Here is a 20009-nt window from a genome sequence, read left to right on the forward strand (position 1 = left end):
CTGGAAGGCATTAGCACAGTGACTTTAAATTCTGAATGGAAATTATTACCAATCCATCATTCTATATCCAACCAAACTATCAAATAGGAGGAGAGTCTTCAAAATTTTTACCTCATGTGCCTTTTCTTAGCTGGTTACTAGAGGATGAACTGTTTTTCACCAAGATGTAGGCATAAACCAAGAAAGAAGAGATTTCGAGTGTAGAAAGCAGTAGATCCAGCATATGAGAGAGGCAAAAGTAATTTCCAAGGTGATGGTGAATGGAGATCCCAGGATAATGGTGAAGGGACATTCCAGGGTTATAGCTACCCACATGCTTTCTTGATAAAGGAAGCTGTTTGTATACCCTAACTGCTCACCCAGCCTAGTCCTTCATTAATAAATATGAACAGAAAAACAAGCAAAGAGTTGAAGAAAATAAAAGGACTACAATGTGGTCGCAGGTACAGCTACATTAGAAGACAAGATGAAATAGTTAGATCCTTCTAATATGAAAAGTCATTATGAATGTATAGCTATAAATGCAGACCCATACAAGTATGTTATGCTGTTCTTAAGTACCACCAACAACATGATTTTTTGAAATGGTAAAGTTTCAGAGTCACCAAATTCTTGGTAGAGTCATAAACAAAACTAAGTATAGTCTTCCCTTGATTTAAATGTGAAAGTCCAGTTAAATTCCTCGATAATTCTGTGTCGAGTATAACCATCCAAAAAATACTTTGTGTTTTTCTTTGAAATGGACTTAGATTATATTATAGGCTCAAGTTTTTCACTTAGTGCATGTGTGGCAGGACCTTTGAAAGTTAGGGGGGATACAAGCCAGTCTCAACAACCAAAGAACTGCCTCTCAGATATCCGTATGCCCTAGTACTGACACATTTGAGAACCTTTGAATAGGGGGGAGAATTAGGGTTTATTTAAAAAAAAAGAAAAAGAAAAAGGAAAACCAAGTAAGCTGAAGGCAGGCAGGAAGAAAGAAGAGAAGCATAGTTAATAGAAAGCATAAAGTAAAATGTTATGTGTGAGTGGATTATACTTATTAATAGAGACAGGTTGAAGTTTTTAAATGCTGTTATTTATCAAGGGAGACAGACACTGAAAACAAAATCTCATAGATAAGTGATAAAAGGAGCAGGGGTGTAGGGGAAGCTGTCCCAAAAGAATGTGATACTCTTAATCTCAGACAAAATTAATTCAAAGCCAAAACAGTTGAACACAGGAATACTACTGACAAAAGAGAGAATCCATCACGTCTGGGACAAACTGTTTATGTCCCAAACAACAGAGAATGCAAAAACAATTAGAAATAAAACAAGAAACATATTTTAGAAGTATCTGAGAAATGTTAGTGAAAGCCATAGAGATGCCTTTGCAGGTTAAGGTTAGAGTATGTGTAGGTCCGGATAATGTTTGTAAATGCATAGAAGAGGTTCCAAGGAATATATCTCAGATTCATAACAGTGGTTATATTGGGGAGAGTTTGAAGGGAATGTAGGCACTATTTTAAACCCACAGAAATCCTCTGATGTCGATCCTCCTTTTACAAATGAGGACACTGAGGTTTTCCCAGGTATTGGAGCCGGCCAGGGAGTGGCAGAGGCACATTCGAGCTTGGCATTAGCTCCAGGCCCTGCGCTGTTTCTTCGGTACCATGATCTGCTCTGCTTCCTGTCGGTTTCCTTCAGGTACCTTAAAAAAAGCACTATATTTGCAGTCAAGGAGGCAGTAGAGGGATAGGAGAAAACTGTGGGAGAGAGACTCTTCACTGTATTTTTACCTTTTAAAACTATGAGAGTACATTACCTATTCAAATATTAACTTAAAAATAAAACTTTGTAAGCATCTTCAGAGGGATTATAAGCAGGACAGTTCTATAGAAAAACTAGTAATCACAGACTTTTTCCACTGAAGAATAAAATTTTTGAATGCACTGTTATGTGATTTGCAAAGAAAATATATTCTACCATGTTTAGCTTTTTAATAATTTTAATAAGACTGTATTCTCATCTTACCTTTGTTGATTTCTAAATTGGTACAATTTTTTCTCATGTTAAAAATTTGTATGCCTTCTAAGGCTAAATGGACATAAACAGTAATTCAAACTCTCTACTATTGCCTCACCAGTTCTATGTACATTTTGATTATTTAACTGCTAAGCTGTACCAGTACAAAGAATATAAACCTGATTTTCATGCATTTTATTGTATTGGGTTGACCAAAAAGTGCCTTTGGTTTTTAAGTAAAAATAAGAGACACGTTTTTCATTTTCACCAAGAACTTTATTGAACGATGTAGTCACCCTTTTGTTCCACTACCTTCTGTCATTTTTCAGCCAACTTCATACTTCCATCTTCCCAAAACTGTTTTTTTTATAAATTTATTTATTTATTTTTGGCTGTGTTGGGTCTTCATTGCTGTGCGCAGGCTTTCTCTAGTTGCAGTGAGTGGGGGTTACTCTTCCTTGCGGTACACAGGCTTCTCATTGTGGTGGCTTCTCCTGTTGCGGAGCACGGGCTCTAGGCGTGTGGGCTTCAGTCGTTGTGGCGCGTGGGCTCAGTAGTTGTGGCTCGCAGGCTTAGTTGCTCCGTGGCATGTGGAATCTTCCTGGACCAGGGCTTGAATGCACGTCCCCTGCATTGGCAGGCGGATTCTTAACTACTGCGCCACCAGGGAAGTCCTTTCCAAAACATGTTACCTTTTTGAGCAAAGAACTGTTGCAGGTTCCTTTTACGGTCTTCCAGGGAATGGAAATTTTTTTCTATTAAGAGAATTTTGTAAAGACTGAAATAAATGGAAATTTGAAGGTTCAATGTCTGGTGAATACGGCAGATGAATCAGAACTTCCCAGCCAAGCTGTAACAATTTTTGCCTGGTCATCAAAGAAACATGTGGTCTTGTGTTATCCTGATAGAATATTATGCATTTTCTGTTGACTAATTCTGGATGCTTTTCATCAAGTGCTGCTTTCATTTGGTCTAATTTGGAGCAGTAGTTGTTGGAATTAATTGTTTGGTTTTTCCGGAAGGAGCTTATAATAGAGGACTCCCTTGCAATCCCACCATATACACAATCCAACCTTCTTTGGATGATAACCGGCCTTTGGTGTGGTTGGTGGTGGTTCATTTCACTTGCCCCACCATCTCTTCCGTTCCACATTATTGTACATTATCCCTTTTTCCTCACCCATCACAATTTGTTTTAAAAACAGAACGTTTTCATTACGTTTCAAATGCAGAAATATGGTCAAGAAGGTTTTTTTCTGCTTGACTTAACGCAGAACCCAAACATCAAAGCGATTAACATAACCAAGCTGGTGCAGATGATTTTCAGTGCTTGATTTGGATATTTTGAGTATGTCAGCTATCTCCTGCGTGGTATAACGTTGATTGTTCTCAATTAATGTTTCAATTTGATCGCTATCAACTTCAACTGGTTTACCCGACTGTGGAGCATCGTCCAGTGAGAAATCTCCAGCGCAAAACTTCACAAACCACTTTTGACATGTTTGATCAGTCACAGCACCTTCTCCATATACTGCACAAAATCTTTTTTTGCATTTCAGTCGTTTTTACCTTTCTTGAAATAATAAAGCATAGTATGCCGAAACTGTTGCTTTTTTTCTTCCATCTTCAGTATTAAAATGGCTACACAGAAGTTCACCAGTTTTGATAAGTCTTTTTTTAAATGCACACTGATATGAGAGCTGTCACATACAATCTAAAAAAATTGTTTCGAATGAAGTTAAAGACAACTAAGTGCTACTAGAGCCATCTTAACGGAAAAGAACGAACGAACTTTTTGGCCAATCCAATATATCTGCAATATGGACTTTTAAAGCAAATGACTGTATCACTGTATTCTTACAGGAGTGTTTTAAATGATACCTTATAAACAGTGTTTCAGTTCAAGGTTGGTAAGACTGCAGTACAAAGAATGCCCATTTTGGGGTGCTCATGACAAGTAAAGCTTTACTTATTCTATTGGCATGTTTCCTTCCTATGATTTAATTACACCCTTGGGTTACACAGGTATTAGACTGTTTTTAATGCAGTTGTATTTTGCCAGGTAAGTGTTTTGCCAGGATTTGTTTGCCAGGTTCTGTTTGTCTCAGGAATGTTCAGAAACATTAAAAAATGGAGGCATTATCTGACATTACAGGCATTTTCCTAACCTAATCTAATACTCTAATTAGAACTTTAATGTTTTATTCATTAAATACTGGCTAAGAAGACTTAAAGAGGTGAATAAGAATATACAGTGAGTCCCTTTCAATGAAAATCGGATATCTTGGGAGACTTCCGGGAAGATGGTGGAAGAGTAAGACGCGGAGATCACCTTCCTCCCCACAGATACACCAGAAATACATCTACATGTGGAACAAGGAGGACTGGAGTTGGCGGGGGAGGACTGGAGTTGGCGGCGTGAACACAGCCTGCGGGGCGTTAGTGCGCCGCGACTAGCCGGGAAGGAGCCTGGGGAAAAGTCTGGACCTGCCGAAGAGGCAAGAGACTTTTTCTTCCCTCTTTATTTCCTGGAGCGCAAGTGGAAAGAGATATGGGAACATATGTATATATATAACTGATTCATTTTGTTGTGAAGCTGAAACTAACATACCATTGTAAAGCAATTATATTCCAATAAAGATGTTAAAATGAAAAAAAAAAAACATAATCAGTACTGAAAATGAATTAAAAGTGAGACATAAAATGCAAAAAAAAAATCGGGTTTCTTTATCATGTTACATACAGTTCTGTGTTTCATTACTTGTTAACATGGGAATGTGCCTATGGATAAATATGGGTTTTATTGATGTAGTAGTAGAATGCTACTAGATATGTAGAAAGATGCCAACACAAAATCATAGTCTAATTATAAATCATTCTTTTAAGTTGTAGGTTTTTTGGTGTGTGTCTCCTCTGAGGTTAGTTTTGTTTTTAAGGAGGTATTTCCTTATAACTGATATATCTAGTTGTTTGGGTTTTTTAAAAATCAGTTATATTTCCTTACAACCATAAAGATGGCCTGGCGACAGACTTTTTCAGTTCCCCATTTGCAGAATTATTCTGTTTTTATCCTCTTCTGCTCTCTTGCCACCTACTTCTCCTGTTCTCCTTGACTGGCTGTCTCTTGGTATACAGTTTATTCTATTAATGATAGGAGTTCCAGAAAGAGAACAGATGGATTTAGAAATGTGAATTTAGGTTATGCGTTGTGTTTTTCCTCCTTTCTGTTGTAAACTAAGGTTTGGAATGCAGATAATCCCCCCTTTTGTTTGTTTGTTGAGCTCTGTATTTCAGCTCTAATCTAAACCGTGTAACTGAAACTTCTGCATCTCTAATTTACTTACATTTGTTTCCGTATTAAAGTACTATAAGTATGTGATCTGGGAGATCATTGGTCAGATTCCCCTTACAAGCCTGAAGGCCTTGTAAATTGTGACTAATGTCCACTGTACTTAAATAAGTCACGTTAAGTAAGACCTATTATTGGCCTTTTCCTGGAAGATGTATGCCTGAAAAGTTTCTTGAGAAACTTCTCTACCCAGCAAATATATCTACTGCTAGTATCTTTTCCTATTAATTTATATTTTTGTAAAATGTTTATTAATATGAATAATATACTAATGTTTTTTCACAAAATCAATACATTAAAAGTAAGCCCAAACTTCTCACTCACTTCTCTATATCTGGCATGTTCCTACTTCCCTAGATGGATTTGGTATGCACCTTCTCGGATCTTTCTCACAAATAAACATTTAGATACTATGGTATATATATTTTATCCCCAACTTAATATTATTTAGCAAGTCCAAGGAACAAAGGAGAGGGACATTATTTTATATAGAAAAAGGAGTAAGTTGGGAGGTGTTGTTTTGAACAGAAACCCATTGGAGAAAAGTGAGAGCTCAGGGTGATGATGGCTTCTCATTGGCTGAGTTGCTGGGGTAGTCAGTTTCTTGTAGGAGATGCAGTGTACATCTTTTCCTGTTGGGGCCTGTGATTGATGATCTTCTGTTGAGGTCTGTAATTGACAATTCTTCTTGTAATTGACATCAGGTTGTACTGTGTGAGGGGACCCCCTTCTGGCCTCCTTCACAGAAGTGAGGTTATGTTTTATTTAAAAGATAAAATAGTGGGCTTCCCTGGTGGCGCAGTGGTTGAGAGTCAGTCTGCCTGCCGATGCAGGGGACGCGGGTTCGTGCCCGGGCCCGGGAAGATCCCACATGCCACGGAGTGGCTAGGCCCGTGAGCCACGGCCGCTGAGCCTGCACGTCTGGAGCCTGTGCTCCTCAATGAGAGAAGGCCACAACAGTGAGAGGTCCGCGTACTGCAAAACAAAAAAGATAAAATAGCTAGTGTATGTCCTCATGGCACAAAATTCAAGCAGTACTAAGTGTAGAAATGGAAAAGTGAAAATCTCCCTATGTTCCCCAGCCTCTCATTGCCACTTTACTGATTTTAAGCTATTTACAATTTCTCTTATATTCCCGTTATTATGGCTGTATAACAATTACCCTAAAACTCAGTGGCATAAGAAAAACCTTTTAATTAAGTTAACAAACTGTGTGTCTAGAGTTCATACAGAGCACAGTGGAGATGGCTTGTCTGCAGCATAATGTCTGGGTTCTTAACTGGACGACTGAGAGGCTGGGAGCGAGAAAAGCATCTGGAGGCTTGCTCACTCACTCTCTGGCAGTTGATGCTGGCTGGTGGCTGAAACCCTATCTAGTACTGTCAGCCAGAACACCTACATACGGCCTTTTCATGTGGCTGCTTGGCTTCCTCACAGTACAGTGGCTTGGTTCCAAGGGCAAGAAGCATCCATCCCGAGAGGATGGGGGAGGGAAAGAACCATGCAGCCTGGATACTTTTTATAACCTAGCCTAAGAAGTCACATACAACACTTCTATTATACTTCTGGTTGTAGCAGTCCTGAGCCTGCTCAGCTTTAAGAGGAGGGGGAATAAACTTCACCTCATTTTTAAATTGAGGTATAACTGACAAATAACATTAGTTTCAGGTGTGCGACTTGTATATATTGGGAAATGATTGTCACGGGTAAGTCTAGTTAACACTTGTTTCCATACACGTTTACAGTTTTTTTTCTCGTGATGAGAACTATTACGATCTACTCTCTTAGCAACTTTCAAATATGCAATATGTTATATAGTCACTATGCTGTGCATTACATCCCCATAACTTAAATTATTTTGTAACTGGAAGTTTGTACGTTTTGACCCCCTTCACCTATTTCACTCACCTCCCAACCCCCCACCTCTGGCAACCGCCAATCTGTTCTCTATATGTTTGAGCTTGATCTTTTGTTGTTGTTTTAAATTCCTCATATAAGTGAGATCATATGGTATTTGTCTTTCTCTGACTTATTTCACTTAGCATAATTCCCTCAAGGTCCATCCATGTTGTCGCAAAAGGCAAGATTTTGTTCCTTTTTAAGGCTGAATAATAATTGCATTATATTGATATATATATATGATGGATATATGTGAGGTGATACCTCATTGTGGTTTTGATTTCCCTGATGATTAGTGATATTGAGCATCTCTTCATGTACCTGTTGGCCATCTTTATGTCTTTTTTGGGAAAATGTCTATTGAGATCCTCTGCCTATTTTTTAATCAGATTGTTTATTTGGCTGTTGAATTATATGAGTTCTTTATATATTTTGGATATTTAACCCCTTATCTGATATATGATGTGCAAATATCTCCTCCCATTCAATAAGTTGCCTTTTCTTTTCTTTTTTTTGTGGTATGCGGGCCTCTCGCTGTTGTGGCCTCTCCCGCTGCTGGAGCACAGGCTCCGGACGTGCACGCTCAGCGGCCATGGCTCATGGGCCCAGCCGCGCCGCGGCATGTGGGATCTTCCCGGACCGGGGCACGGACCCGTGTCCCCTGCATCAGCAGGTGGACTCTCAACCACTTACACCACCAGGGAAGCCCGCCTTTTCATTTTGATGATGGTTTCCTTTGCTATGCAACAGCTTTTTAGTTTGATGTAGTCTCACTTATTTGTTTTAGCGTTTGTTTCCTTTGCTTTGGGAGTCAGATCCAAAAACTTATCACCAAGACTGATGTCAGGGAGCTTACCACCTATGTTTTCTTCTGGGATTTTTATGGTTTCAGGTGTTACATTCAGGTCTTTAATATATTTTGAGTTAATTTTAAACCATTTTTGAATTAGGAGACCCCACCTCTTGATGGGGAGTGGTAAGATTCTGGAAGAGCGTGTGTGGTTAGAAATACTGCTATGACTGTTTTTAGAAAATAGTCTGCTATATATCTCTTTCTAGAAATTTGTTTTCACATAGAAAGGATCATAGTATATTTACGTTTCTGCAACTTGTTTTTTTTCACTTCATTTATTTTTTCATATTAGCAAATTTCTTAGTTCGGGTTTCTATAACAGAATACTGTAGACTGGGTGGCTTATAAACAACAGAAATTTATTTCTCACAGTTCTGGAGGCAGGACGTCCAAGATCAGGGTGCTAGCATGGTTGGGTTCTGGTCAGAGTCCGTCATCCAGGTTGCAGATCTTGTATCCTTATATGGTGAAGAGAGGACAAGAAAGCATTCTGGGGTCTCTTTTATGAGAACACTAATCCCACTCATGTGGGCTCCACCCTCGTAACCTAATCACCTCTGAAAGGCCCCACCTCCTAATACCATCACATTGGGGATTAGGATTTCAAAATATGAATTTTGAGGAGACTCAAACATTGAGTCCATAACAGCAAATCAGAGTCACCCTCATTTTCAAGTATCATGGTATTGGAATTTTGTCTTTCCTTTTAATGATACTTGTAATATGTGAACATCTAAATTACGGACACTTGAAATAATGTAGAAATACAGAGCAAAATGTCAGAGTCCCCCTTCCTCTTGCCCTCCACTCACGTATCCCATTTCATGACATTTATTGCTCTCTTAGCCAGAGGTTGCATTGAGTTTGTGGACAGTCATGTATCTATATGTATATCTTTATATATAATCAAAATAGACTGTACCATAAAGGTATAGCATATAAGTTATGTTGTTGTCTTGTCAGTGGCCATAAATTACGTGATGAATTTTGGTTCAATAAATTAATTAAACTCAAATTTAGAAGGTATTTTTGTAGGATTTGGGAAAGTATATGCATATCATTTGGGCAACCTATTAGTGTTAGACATTCAAAAAGTATTTTCAAAATACTCAGACTTGGGCTTCCCTGGTGGCGCAGTGGTTGAGAGTCCCCCTGCCGATGCAGGGAACACAGGGTCGTGCCCCAGTCCGGGAACATCCCACATGCCACGGAGCGGCTGGGCCCGTGAGCCATGGCCACTGAGCCTGCGCATCTGGAGCCCGTGCTCTGCAACGGGAGAGGCCACAACAGTGAGAGGCCCGCGTAACGCAAAAAAAAAAAAAAAAAATACTCAGACTTGCCTTTAACCTGATTATTTGAAGTCTTCAGGCTTAAATGTACATGGATTATTGTGGTCCTTCCAAGTTATTGAATATTTTTGTTAATATTGTAGGAAAATATGTAGATACTACTTAGTCATTAAGAACTAAATGTGATCAAACAACCCAATCGAAAACTGGGCAGAAGACCTAAATAGACATTTCTCCAAAGAAGACACACAGGTGGCCAAAAGGCACATGAAAAGATGCTCAACACTGCTAATTATTAGAGAAATGCAAATCAAAACTACAATGAGGTACCACCTCACACCGGTCAGAATGGCTATCATTAAAAAGCCTTCAGGGAATTCCCTGGTGGTTCAGTGTTTGAGACTCCAAGGTTTCACCGAGGGGCTGGGTTCGATCCCAGGTTGGGGAACTAAGATCCCACAAACCACGTGGCATGGCCAAATAAATAAATAAATAAGAAGAAAAAATAAAAAGCCTTCAAATAACAAATGCTGGAGGAGGGGGTGGAGAAAAGGGAACCCTCCTACACTGTTGGTGGGAATGTAAATTGGTGCAGCCGCTATGGAAAACACACAGTATGGAGGTTCCTCAAAAAACTGAAAATAGAGTTGCCATATGATCCTACAATCCCACTCCTGGGCATATATCCAGACAAAACTATAACTGGAAAAGATACATGCACCCCAGTGTTCATTGCAGCACTGTTTATAATAGCCAAGACATGGAAACAGCCTAAATGTCCATTGACAGATGAATGATGAAGAAGATGTGGTACACATATACAATGGAATACTATCCAACCATAAAAAGAATGAAATACTGCCATTTGCAGCAACATGGATGGATCTAGAGATTATCATACGAAGTGAAGTAAGTCAGAAAGAGAAAGATACCATATGATACCACTTATATGTGGAATCTAAAATATGACACAAATGAACTTACCTACGAAATAGAAACAGGCTCACAGGCATAGAGAACAGACCTGTGGTTGCCAAGGGGGAAGAATGGATAGGGGAAGAAAGGATTGGGAGTTTGGGATTAGCAGATGCAAACTATTGTGTATTGAATGGATAAACAACAAGATCCTACTGTATAGCACAGGGAACTATATTCAATATCCTGTGATAAACCATAATGGAAAAGAATGTGAAAAAGAATGTATATATATATATGTATAACTGAATCACTTTGCTGTACAGTAGAAATTAACACAACATTGTAAATCAGCTATACTTCAGTAACACAAATTTTAAAAAAAAGAACTAAATGTGATCAGATATAGTTAGGTTTTAGCTGTCTCCCAGTTGAAACACTGGGCTTCCTCAGTGGTGTGATTATGCAGGAATAATTGAATTGAATGTACTTTGTATTTTGTCATTTCTTTAAAATTCCCCTCCTGTAATTTGGCAATGTATATCAAAATTTAAAGTGTACATACCTTCACTATAGTAACTCTACTCCATATTCTAAAGAGATTAATCAAGTGTGTAAGAATGTATTTATATGAACATTCACCAAAACATTGTTTTTCATATACAAATTTGGAAATGATGCAATTAAATGGAATGCTGTGCAGTATTAAAAATTAGGGGGAGCTGGGATTTGGCAGTCTAAGGTTATTTCAAGCTAACCTGTTACTGTGAGCTGTGTGAGGTCTGGTCAGAGGACATTGACCAACTGTCTAACCCCTGATTTGAAAGTACTTTTTTGTTGTTGGTTTTGGAATTTCACTTTTTGAAAAAATAGTAGTGATAAATACGAATAGGCTTATTTGTACAAACAGGCAGCCCTTTCCTGCATATTGCTATAATCCGAAAGCATTCTGTGGGCCATGACCTGAGTTTTTATATACATTTTATATTTAATTTTATGTAAGATTTAATTATGTCATTTAATCCTCACAATGACATTAAGGTTGATAACAGATTGTATTTATCTCTTCTGTAGTTTGAAACTCTGCCTAAGAAAGTAACAGACACAGAATTTGAAACCAGATACCTCTGACTTTAAAGCTTCTCTTTAGAACCACTGTTCTGTACCACACTGTTTACCAGTCCACAGGCAGACCCGGTGCATGGGAAAGAAGAGCACCTCCAATATACATGAGGTTCTTGAGCAGACATAGAAAAACAGCAGATAAGTTCTTGTTTAGGTACTGTCTTAGTTTGCTTAGGCTGCTCTGGAAAAATACCACAGACTGGGCAGCTTAGACAACAAATAATTATTTCTCACAGTTCTGGAGGCACTGGGAAGTCCAAGATCAAGATGTTGCCAGATATGCCAGGGTGATTTGGCTCTTTTCTTGGTTTTCAGACAGCCACCTTGCTGTACGCTCACATGGCACAGAGAGAATGACGGCTCCGGTCTCACCCTCTTCCTATATGGGCACTAATTCCATCATGGTGGCTCCACTCTCATGACCTCATCTAAACCTAATCACCTCCCAAAGGCCCCCACCCCCAAATTCCATCACTTTGGGAATTAGGGCTTCAACATATGAATTTGGAGTGGTGGGGGAAACACGAACATCCATAGCAGGTACCTTTGATAACTCCAAAGAGAGACTTTCTGTTTTTTGTAATTTTCTTCAAAGAATTTCTCCAAGGTAAGCTTCCTCATAGAAGTTCCATTTATCTGCTTTTTGTCATTAGAGTCTTATTTTGATCTATATTTTTTCCATCAGCCTCTGACAGCCAAGGTTCTATATGAGGCTTCCTGGATATCCTAAGAGGCTATTTTAGGTTCTACATTTTCCCTAACAGGAAATCTCTACCAAGACTCTTGTATTCTTTAAATCTCTGTTTTCTGCCTTTTTCCCCAAGGAAGAAAAACATTTCTTCTAATCATACTATGTTGTCTCTTCGATTTTGAACCTAACTCATCTAAGGAACTTTACATGGCCATCCTGGTTAGGTGGGGAAGATCCCAGATCTTCCCTGGGATCCTGGGATCAGTGTTAGCATGAAGGTTTACCTAGGCAGCAACCATTGGCTGTAGATAGTCCACATGTGGTTCCCGCCACTCCACTGTAATACAGAAAATACTTGAAGTTTATGGCTCCATCTTGTAGATACTGCCATGCCTGTTTCCTTCATTTATTATCCTTGGTTTTCTTTTTTTTTTAATTGAACTATAGTTGATTTACAGTGTAGTGTTAATTTCTGCTATATAGCAGAGTGATTCAGTTCTCTCTCTCTCTCTCTCTCTCTCTCTCTCTCTCTCTATATATATATATATATATATACACACACACACATTCTTTTTCATATTCTTTTCTATTATGGTTGACTACAGGATTTTGAATATAGTTTTGAAAATAGGACCTTGTTTATTGGTTTTCTTTTAGTTATGTTTGCTTTCATAAATGGTTTCCTTTTGGAGTAGCCAAAATCAGCATCAATAGTCCCACTGTATTCTTCAAATAAGTCAAGAGAAAACTGAGATGCACTGTAAGTTAGGTCTCTCTGTTTAAAGAGTTCCATCAAAAGACTCTCTCGTTTTACTAAATGTGTTTTTTTAATTCTTTAAAGACTATAATTTACCCATCGTAAGTGTTTGAATCTGACATACTGAATATATATTCCAACACGCTGGTTTGGGTAAAACACTAAGTCCTGGACTAGAAATGTGGTCATGATACTTTGGCACCTTATTATTCAGAGCCTGCAGCATCATCTGCTTGTGAACATGTAGAGTGTAGCCAGGAACCCATAGGAGATCAGCCAGAAGAGCAGGATCCAGCTCCAGCTCTTGGTGGAATGTCCCAAAGATTCACTGCAGCTTGGGCTAGAGATGGAGTGCTTCAGTCAGCCAGGCTCCCAGTGAATAATTTCTTCTCATTCTTGGTTGTGTGTGTGTGTGTGCATATGCGTGTGTGTGTATGCATGTGTGAAGGCACTTTTTAACAATTTTCTTAAAGCTGAAAGGGCTTCTGCCTGCATGGCATGAGTTATAATTTGACCTGCTTAAAGTCGTAATTTGACCTCCCACTCTGTGGTTCCCCTTACCTAGAAAAAAATCATTTATGAACCAACACAGCTACCACATAAAGCTGACATCATTTCTATATTTACCAATTGTGAGTGGATTAGTTTTCTAGAAACTTGTATAGCAGGACAAATTGTACATTACCGTTTTTTATCATAGTCCCAAAGGGAAGCCTACTCCTTCTGGTGACACCTAAAGGGAAAGAGATCTCTTTTAGTGCTGAAAGAAAACATTGGCTGTGTTAATCTTAGAGGTTATTAGGTAATTACATCTATGGTCATTTTTACTTTACTCTGAATTTGCTTCAGTTCAGTTTTATATCAGTTGACTGTCAACTCACTGGAGTATTCTGTAACCATTCAAAATTGTGAAAAAAAAATTGTGGTTGGTTACACAGTGTTTCATGCTAATGATATGTTAACTAAAATTATGATACAAAATTTTGTATGTTGTAAAGTAGAATGGAATTGAGATTAAAAATTTAGACTCTGGAGTTAGTATTGGATATGTTAGCCAACCTCTCCCAAACACGTTTCTTCATCCATAAAGTAGGAGTTATAGCACCTGCCTCCTGCCATTGAATGCGAGGATTAAATAAATTAAAGTTCTTAGTATAGTCCCTACCACATAAAAGTTCTCGGTAAATATTTGTTATTATAATGATTGTAATTATATGAAAGTATGCATATTTTAATGCTAGAAAACATAATAATGATAATTGTACTAAGTCAGTGAATTAATCCACATTAATTTCTAAGTATTCTGTAATTTTATTTTTATTATAATGTAATATAAATAATAAATTATTTAAATTATAATTTAAAGTAATATAATTTATAAATTTATCATTAAAATATATTTGTATTTAGATGTATTTCTAATGTGATAATAAGAAGGTACCCCTATTCCACATTGATAAAACATATAGGTATCTGTTATATGTCTTAGAATTGGAGGCAGTCAGACTAATGCCATTAACAGAAAACTGTGCTGATTTGTGCATATCTAGAGAGCATTTGGTTCCGAGGTTGACTAAATACAGCAGCTAAGTAATACTGCTTACACGCCCCAGCCACAGTGCCCTTGTGGTTCCTCGACACCAGGTCGCGGGCACCTTTTCATCTAGGGGCCTTTCCTAGTTGTTTATTCTGTCTGGAATTCTTGAATGCTCATCTCCTTGATCTTTTACTGCTATTATTGTGTAGTTAGTCCCTTAAGTGTTACTGCCTCTGTCTGCCTAATTTAAAGTGGCTACTGGAATGCCACTGTATGCCATCCTACTTTCATTCGCTGTGTGGCTCTCTGACATTTTTATAATATACTTGTTAATTGTCTGATTTCCCCCCCAAGACTGTATGATCCATAACACTAGGAACTTTATCCTTTTCAGAAACTTTGTCCTTTTCACACCATATCCTCAGTACCTGGAACTGTACTTGGCATGTAGTAGGCATTCAGTAAACATTTTGAATGAATAAGTAAATAAACGATTGTTGTATTATTGTTGCATCTTACATTTCTAAATGGACACTTTTATATAGCTACACAAAAATACTTGTTTTTTCTCATATTTCATGGGTATTTCCTAGATGTCTTTAGCTGGTTGTCATTATCAGTAGTGTTGAGTAATTTAAGGGCCAGATAGTAAATATTTTAGGCTTGGAGTCTCTATGGCAACTACTAAACTCAGCTGTTGTAGTGAAAGCAGACATAGACTATATGTAAATAAATGGGTGTGGCTATGTTTCAGTAAAACTATTTATAAAAATAGGCCTCCAGCCTACAGGTTTTAGTTTGGCGACCCTGGCTATAGACTACAAACCCACTGCAAGGGTGTGGGGTGAAACCCAGACCTGCCAGCGTCAAAGGGAGGTCAAAAACGAACACAGTGAACATCTTATCTGGTAGACCCACATTGAGAAAGGAGGATGAGACTGATGGAAGCATGAAGAAGCCTAGAGCATGTGGCCCTCCATGGAAGTAGATTTGTGAGGAAGTGGATATGTAAAGACTTGGGGGCTTTTCACATGGAAATCATGTTATTTGTAGATATCATTGAGCTACAGACAGCCAGCAAGTTAGACCTGAAGACAAGGGCATCAGTTCAAGTAGAGCTATAGCCAAAAGCCAGGGCTGGCACTTGAGTTACATAATGTACAATGAACTGATAATTCATTGGTCATTTCGATCACAGCTGTAGATTTTGGGATATGCTGTGTGATTGCTAAATACTAAACCCAAGAAAGTTATTTTTACTCCTTATTTGATATCTTAAGTAATTAGATAGTACTTGTTCAATCCAAAGACCTAATAAATCTTTTTGTTTTACATTTGCTACAATGCTACTTAGAGGTGGAAGAGTAATGGGAAAAGATATATATGCTTATAAAAATGTAAGGACATCTCTGGAGAGATTCACAAAAAAACCTGAGTGCTGTGGAGGCTGAAGGACAGAAGAGAGCAAGAGATTTACCTTGCATAGAGTATCCTTTTGTACTTTTGAATTTTGTACTGTGTATACGTATTACTTATTAGGAAAAAATTAATAAAACATAAAGTAGGAGGTTCATTAGGTCTGATTTGTGACCCAAGGGTCTAGTAATCTTTTTTTCAATTTCTTTAGAATGTGTAATTTTTTACAATATTATTAGCTATAGTCACCATGCTGTACATTACATTCTTATAACTTATTCATTTTTTAACTGGAAATTTGTATCTTTTGACCCCTCTTCACCCATTTTGCCCACCCTTCTCCCCCTGCCTCAGGCTACCACCAGTCTCTTCTCTATATCCATGAGATCTTTGTTTTTAGATTCCACGTATATGTGGATCATACAGTATTTATCTTTTTCTGTCTGACTTATTTCACTTAGCATAATGCCCTTGGGGTTCATCCATGTTGTCGCAAATGGCAAGATTTCATTCTTTTTTATGGCTGAATAATACTTATGTGTGTGTGTGCGCGCGTGTGCGCGCGCGTGTGTGTGTGTGTGTGTGTGTGTGTGTTTATCCATTCATCCATCAGTGGACACTTAGGTTCTTTCCATGCTTGGCTATTGTAAATAATGCTACAGAAAACATGGGGCTGCATTTATCTTTTCGAATTAGTGTTTTTGTTTTCTTCGGGTAAATACCCAGAAGTGGAATTGCTGGATCATATGGTAACGCTACTTTTAATCTTTTGAGGAACCTCCATACTGTTTTCCATAGTGGTTGCGACCAATTTGTATTCCCACCAACAGTGCACAAAGGTTCCCTTTTCCCACGTCCTTACCAACACTTGTTATTTATTGTCTTTTTGATAATAGCCGTAGAATGCATAAATTTTTAAAGAGGTTTTGGATTGATTCTTTTCATATTTAGGAAGGTCAGGGAACTAGATCCCACGTGCCGCAACTAAGAGTTTGCATGCCACAACTAAAGACCCCGCATGCCACAACTAAGACCTGGTGCAGCCAAATAAATAAATAAATATTTAAAGAACAAAACCCAAAAAACAAATAGAACACTTTTAGTGGTATACACCAAAGCAAGCCTGATCATCTTAGAGAACAACTTACAAGATGATTTGTTCTGTTAATTCCAATAATTGTTTTAGATGAGGTCATAATTTGTTTGGCACAGTAATATAATAGCTAACGTTTCTTCTTTCTTGGGTTGTTACATTTCATATGCACTGTGTATTTTAATTCTCACTTGTACTCAGATATAGGTAATGTCATCCCCATTTTACCAGATGAGGAAACTAAAGCTTAGAGGTGTTAAAGAATTCACCCAAGGTCTTGAAACTCTAGAAAGTTGCAGAGCCTGACTTTAAGTCCAGATCTGCCTTTTTGCAGAGCCCATGCTTAACCAGTTAAGCACGACTGCTCTGTAGTTGCTTCCCCAAACAATTGCAGGTTATGCGTTAACTGCTTTAATGGAGAGGGGGTGTCATTATAAATGAGGCTGAATTGAAAAGTTGCATGTTCATTCAGTTTACTGTGTATCATCTCTTTTCAGAATTATGAGATTATCATTTCTAAACATCCTAAAAGCCCTCAGCGTAGGGTGAACATTCATAAAAGGATGATATATGTTTATTGATAGATGGGTTTTTACTTTTCACTTATCTTTAAAATTCATAATCATATGGTTCCAAAATTAAATTGTATGTAAAGATAGACATTGAAAATTTCGGATCCCTTCTCATTAGAGCCTACTTCATTCCTCCATCCCACCCCCAACTCCTGTGGTATCATTTTTATTAGTTTCTTCCTTGTCTAACCACTGTTTATGCAGATGTAAGCAAAAAGGACAAAAAAAAAAAAAGCCTTCCTTTCAAAGGTGCATTTTCTACAAAGAGAACCTATTTTTTCTATAAGAAGCAGAGGCTTCTAATTTTCAGGGAGAAAAAAACCTTATTAACGAAGTTTACTCTTTTTCTAGTAGCTCTCCTCTACAGTTAAGTGCTTTTCCTTTGGGAAGTCTAATAACATATGGCAGCAGGAGTTTCTGTCACAGGTGACTTTTTTTTTTCTGAATTTTAAATTTTATTTTATTTATTTTTTATACAGCAGGTTCTTATTAGTTATCTATTTTATACATATTAGTGTATATATGTCAATCCCAATCTCCCAGTTCATCCCACCACCACCACCCATCCACAGGTGACTTTAAAAAATTCCTAATTTAAATAGGTGAATTACACTAGATCACAGTATATTTGAATATTATGTTGAGAAGAAAATAATCCCCCCAAACTGAACAGCCCCTCAATATATCCTGTGTTTTTATCTGATTTTGAAGGTATGATATATACTGTAGTAGCATTCATTAAAAAGCAAAACATGATCTTTCTAATAAGTAGTATCCATTTTTGGTTAAGTCCAGTGGCTAACTTTCCTTTCTTCTTATTCATTGTAGTTGAGGCAGTCCCAGTCCTACTGCACAGACACAGAATGTCTTCAGGAATGTAAGTAATGATGGGACAGGAGGAGGCTTGGCATTGGGGGCAGAATTAGAGACCAGAATAAGACTGAATTTTTTGCCAGAAATTATTCTTACAGTTTGCCCTTTAAGGAAATGGTTCTTAGTAGTGTATTTCCTACTTAAATATTTAATTTTTTAACTTAAAAAATTGTGTTTTTTGGTCCTGCCACAAAAACAAAACCTGTTCATTGAATAAAATTATAAAATCACAGATAAGAAAAAAAAGAAAAGGAAAAACTTCCAGAATAATAAAAGATGACCACTGTTAACAACTTGGTGTTAACCCTTCCAAGACCCTTTTTTGGGCAAATACATGTGGAACAGGGCACTTCTGGCTCGTTGAACTGAACACCGAGGCTGCTAGCACAAACCCCTCACTCTTTCCCTACCATCTATTTGCATCCATTGGCAACTTTGAGAATTTGTGAGTGAAGGAAGGGGAGGCCATTTTTTCCCAAGGTTTGGAAGCTTTGGAGACATTGGAGTCATTCCTTTGGCTCTGACATTAGGATTCTCAAGACGGTAAGGGCAGTAGGGAGGTTTCTCCATGGCTTTATGGGCAATGGTGATGGTAAAGTGAGAATCAGTGAAGGAAGATGGATTCCGCATGGTGATTGTAGCTGACAGACTTATAATATGAGGCATCTTTTTTTCAGGACAGACATAACTTGAGGGATACTTTGAGGGGAAATAATAGCCAATCCAGTCTTATACCATAATAATTTGACTGTAGGAATGGAAGTATGACGTTTACAGGATGGTGAAGCCTGGCACAATTTAATTTCACATATACTTACAAATACGGGATCACTTTGTATATGTTGTTTTTCACTACTGTATTGTGAGTATATCAGCATGTATTTACCTTAAAAATATTTACTGACTAAATAATAATTCATTATGGGGATGCACCAGTGTTCAAATAATTCCCTTTTGTTGGAATCTTCGGTTGCTAATATATTTTTGCTGTTATAAATAATGCTTGAACAAACATCCTTTTGCACATTTTAAGGCTTTTGACATATTGCCAAATTGCATTTATTAATAGGCTAGTTGCTTATACCTCACATCTCTGAAGCTGAGCACCACTTTATTATGTATATGAAACTAAAACAAAACACAGTAAGGTATCATTATAAAGGAACTTGTTAGTACATTATTAATTACTGGTATTACTGTGTGAACTGGGTATCCCATCAAATTCTGTAAATGTAACAACTTAGAGAAACAGGAGCTAGTACAGTGCCTGTCCCAAAGTAGAAATTTTGTCAGAATGTAGTCCTTTGGTGCAGCAGGGTAATTATGTGCCTCTGGGCAAGAAAGTAATGGGCAGACTTGCGTTAGGTTTTGGGGATGATGGGTGGTGGTTCCCCAACTCCAGATTTCTTTATGTTGTCTCTTCAGTAGTGTTCATTAATCTGCAGTGTGCCCTCTGATAAGCGTCGTAAATTTTTGCCTCAGCAGTAAAGCTAAAATGTGTTCTTCTAGTTGAAAATAATCTTATTGAACTCCTTATGGGAAAACAAGTGTTTATTATATTTGTGGTATTTGTGACCCTTGAGCCAGTCCCACCTGTAAACCAAGTATACTCTTATTTCTGTAGGTGAAATTTC

At 37.8% G+C, this 20009-nt stretch overlaps 1 protein-coding gene across 2 annotated transcripts in view; it reads left to right on the forward strand.

Annotated features, from left to right (window-relative positions):
- The window catches only part of SMIM14 (small integral membrane protein 14), a 64418-nt gene that overhangs the window by 30738 nt on the left and 13671 nt on the right, over positions 1-20009 (forward strand). For both annotated transcript variants that reach the window (XM_024731687.1, XM_024731688.1), the window contains exon 3: positions 18331-18379. In XM_024731687.1, the coding sequence (XP_024587455.1) occupies positions 18331-18379 (49 nt within the window). The remainder of the gene's footprint in view (positions 1-18330; positions 18380-20009) is intronic.

This window comes from Neophocaena asiaeorientalis, unplaced genomic scaffold (assembly GCF_003031525.2).
Source record: "Neophocaena asiaeorientalis asiaeorientalis breed wild unplaced genomic scaffold, Neophocaena_asiaeorientalis_V1.1 scaffold39, whole genome shotgun sequence".
Lineage (NCBI taxonomy): Eukaryota > Metazoa > Chordata > Mammalia > Artiodactyla > Phocoenidae > Neophocaena > Neophocaena asiaeorientalis.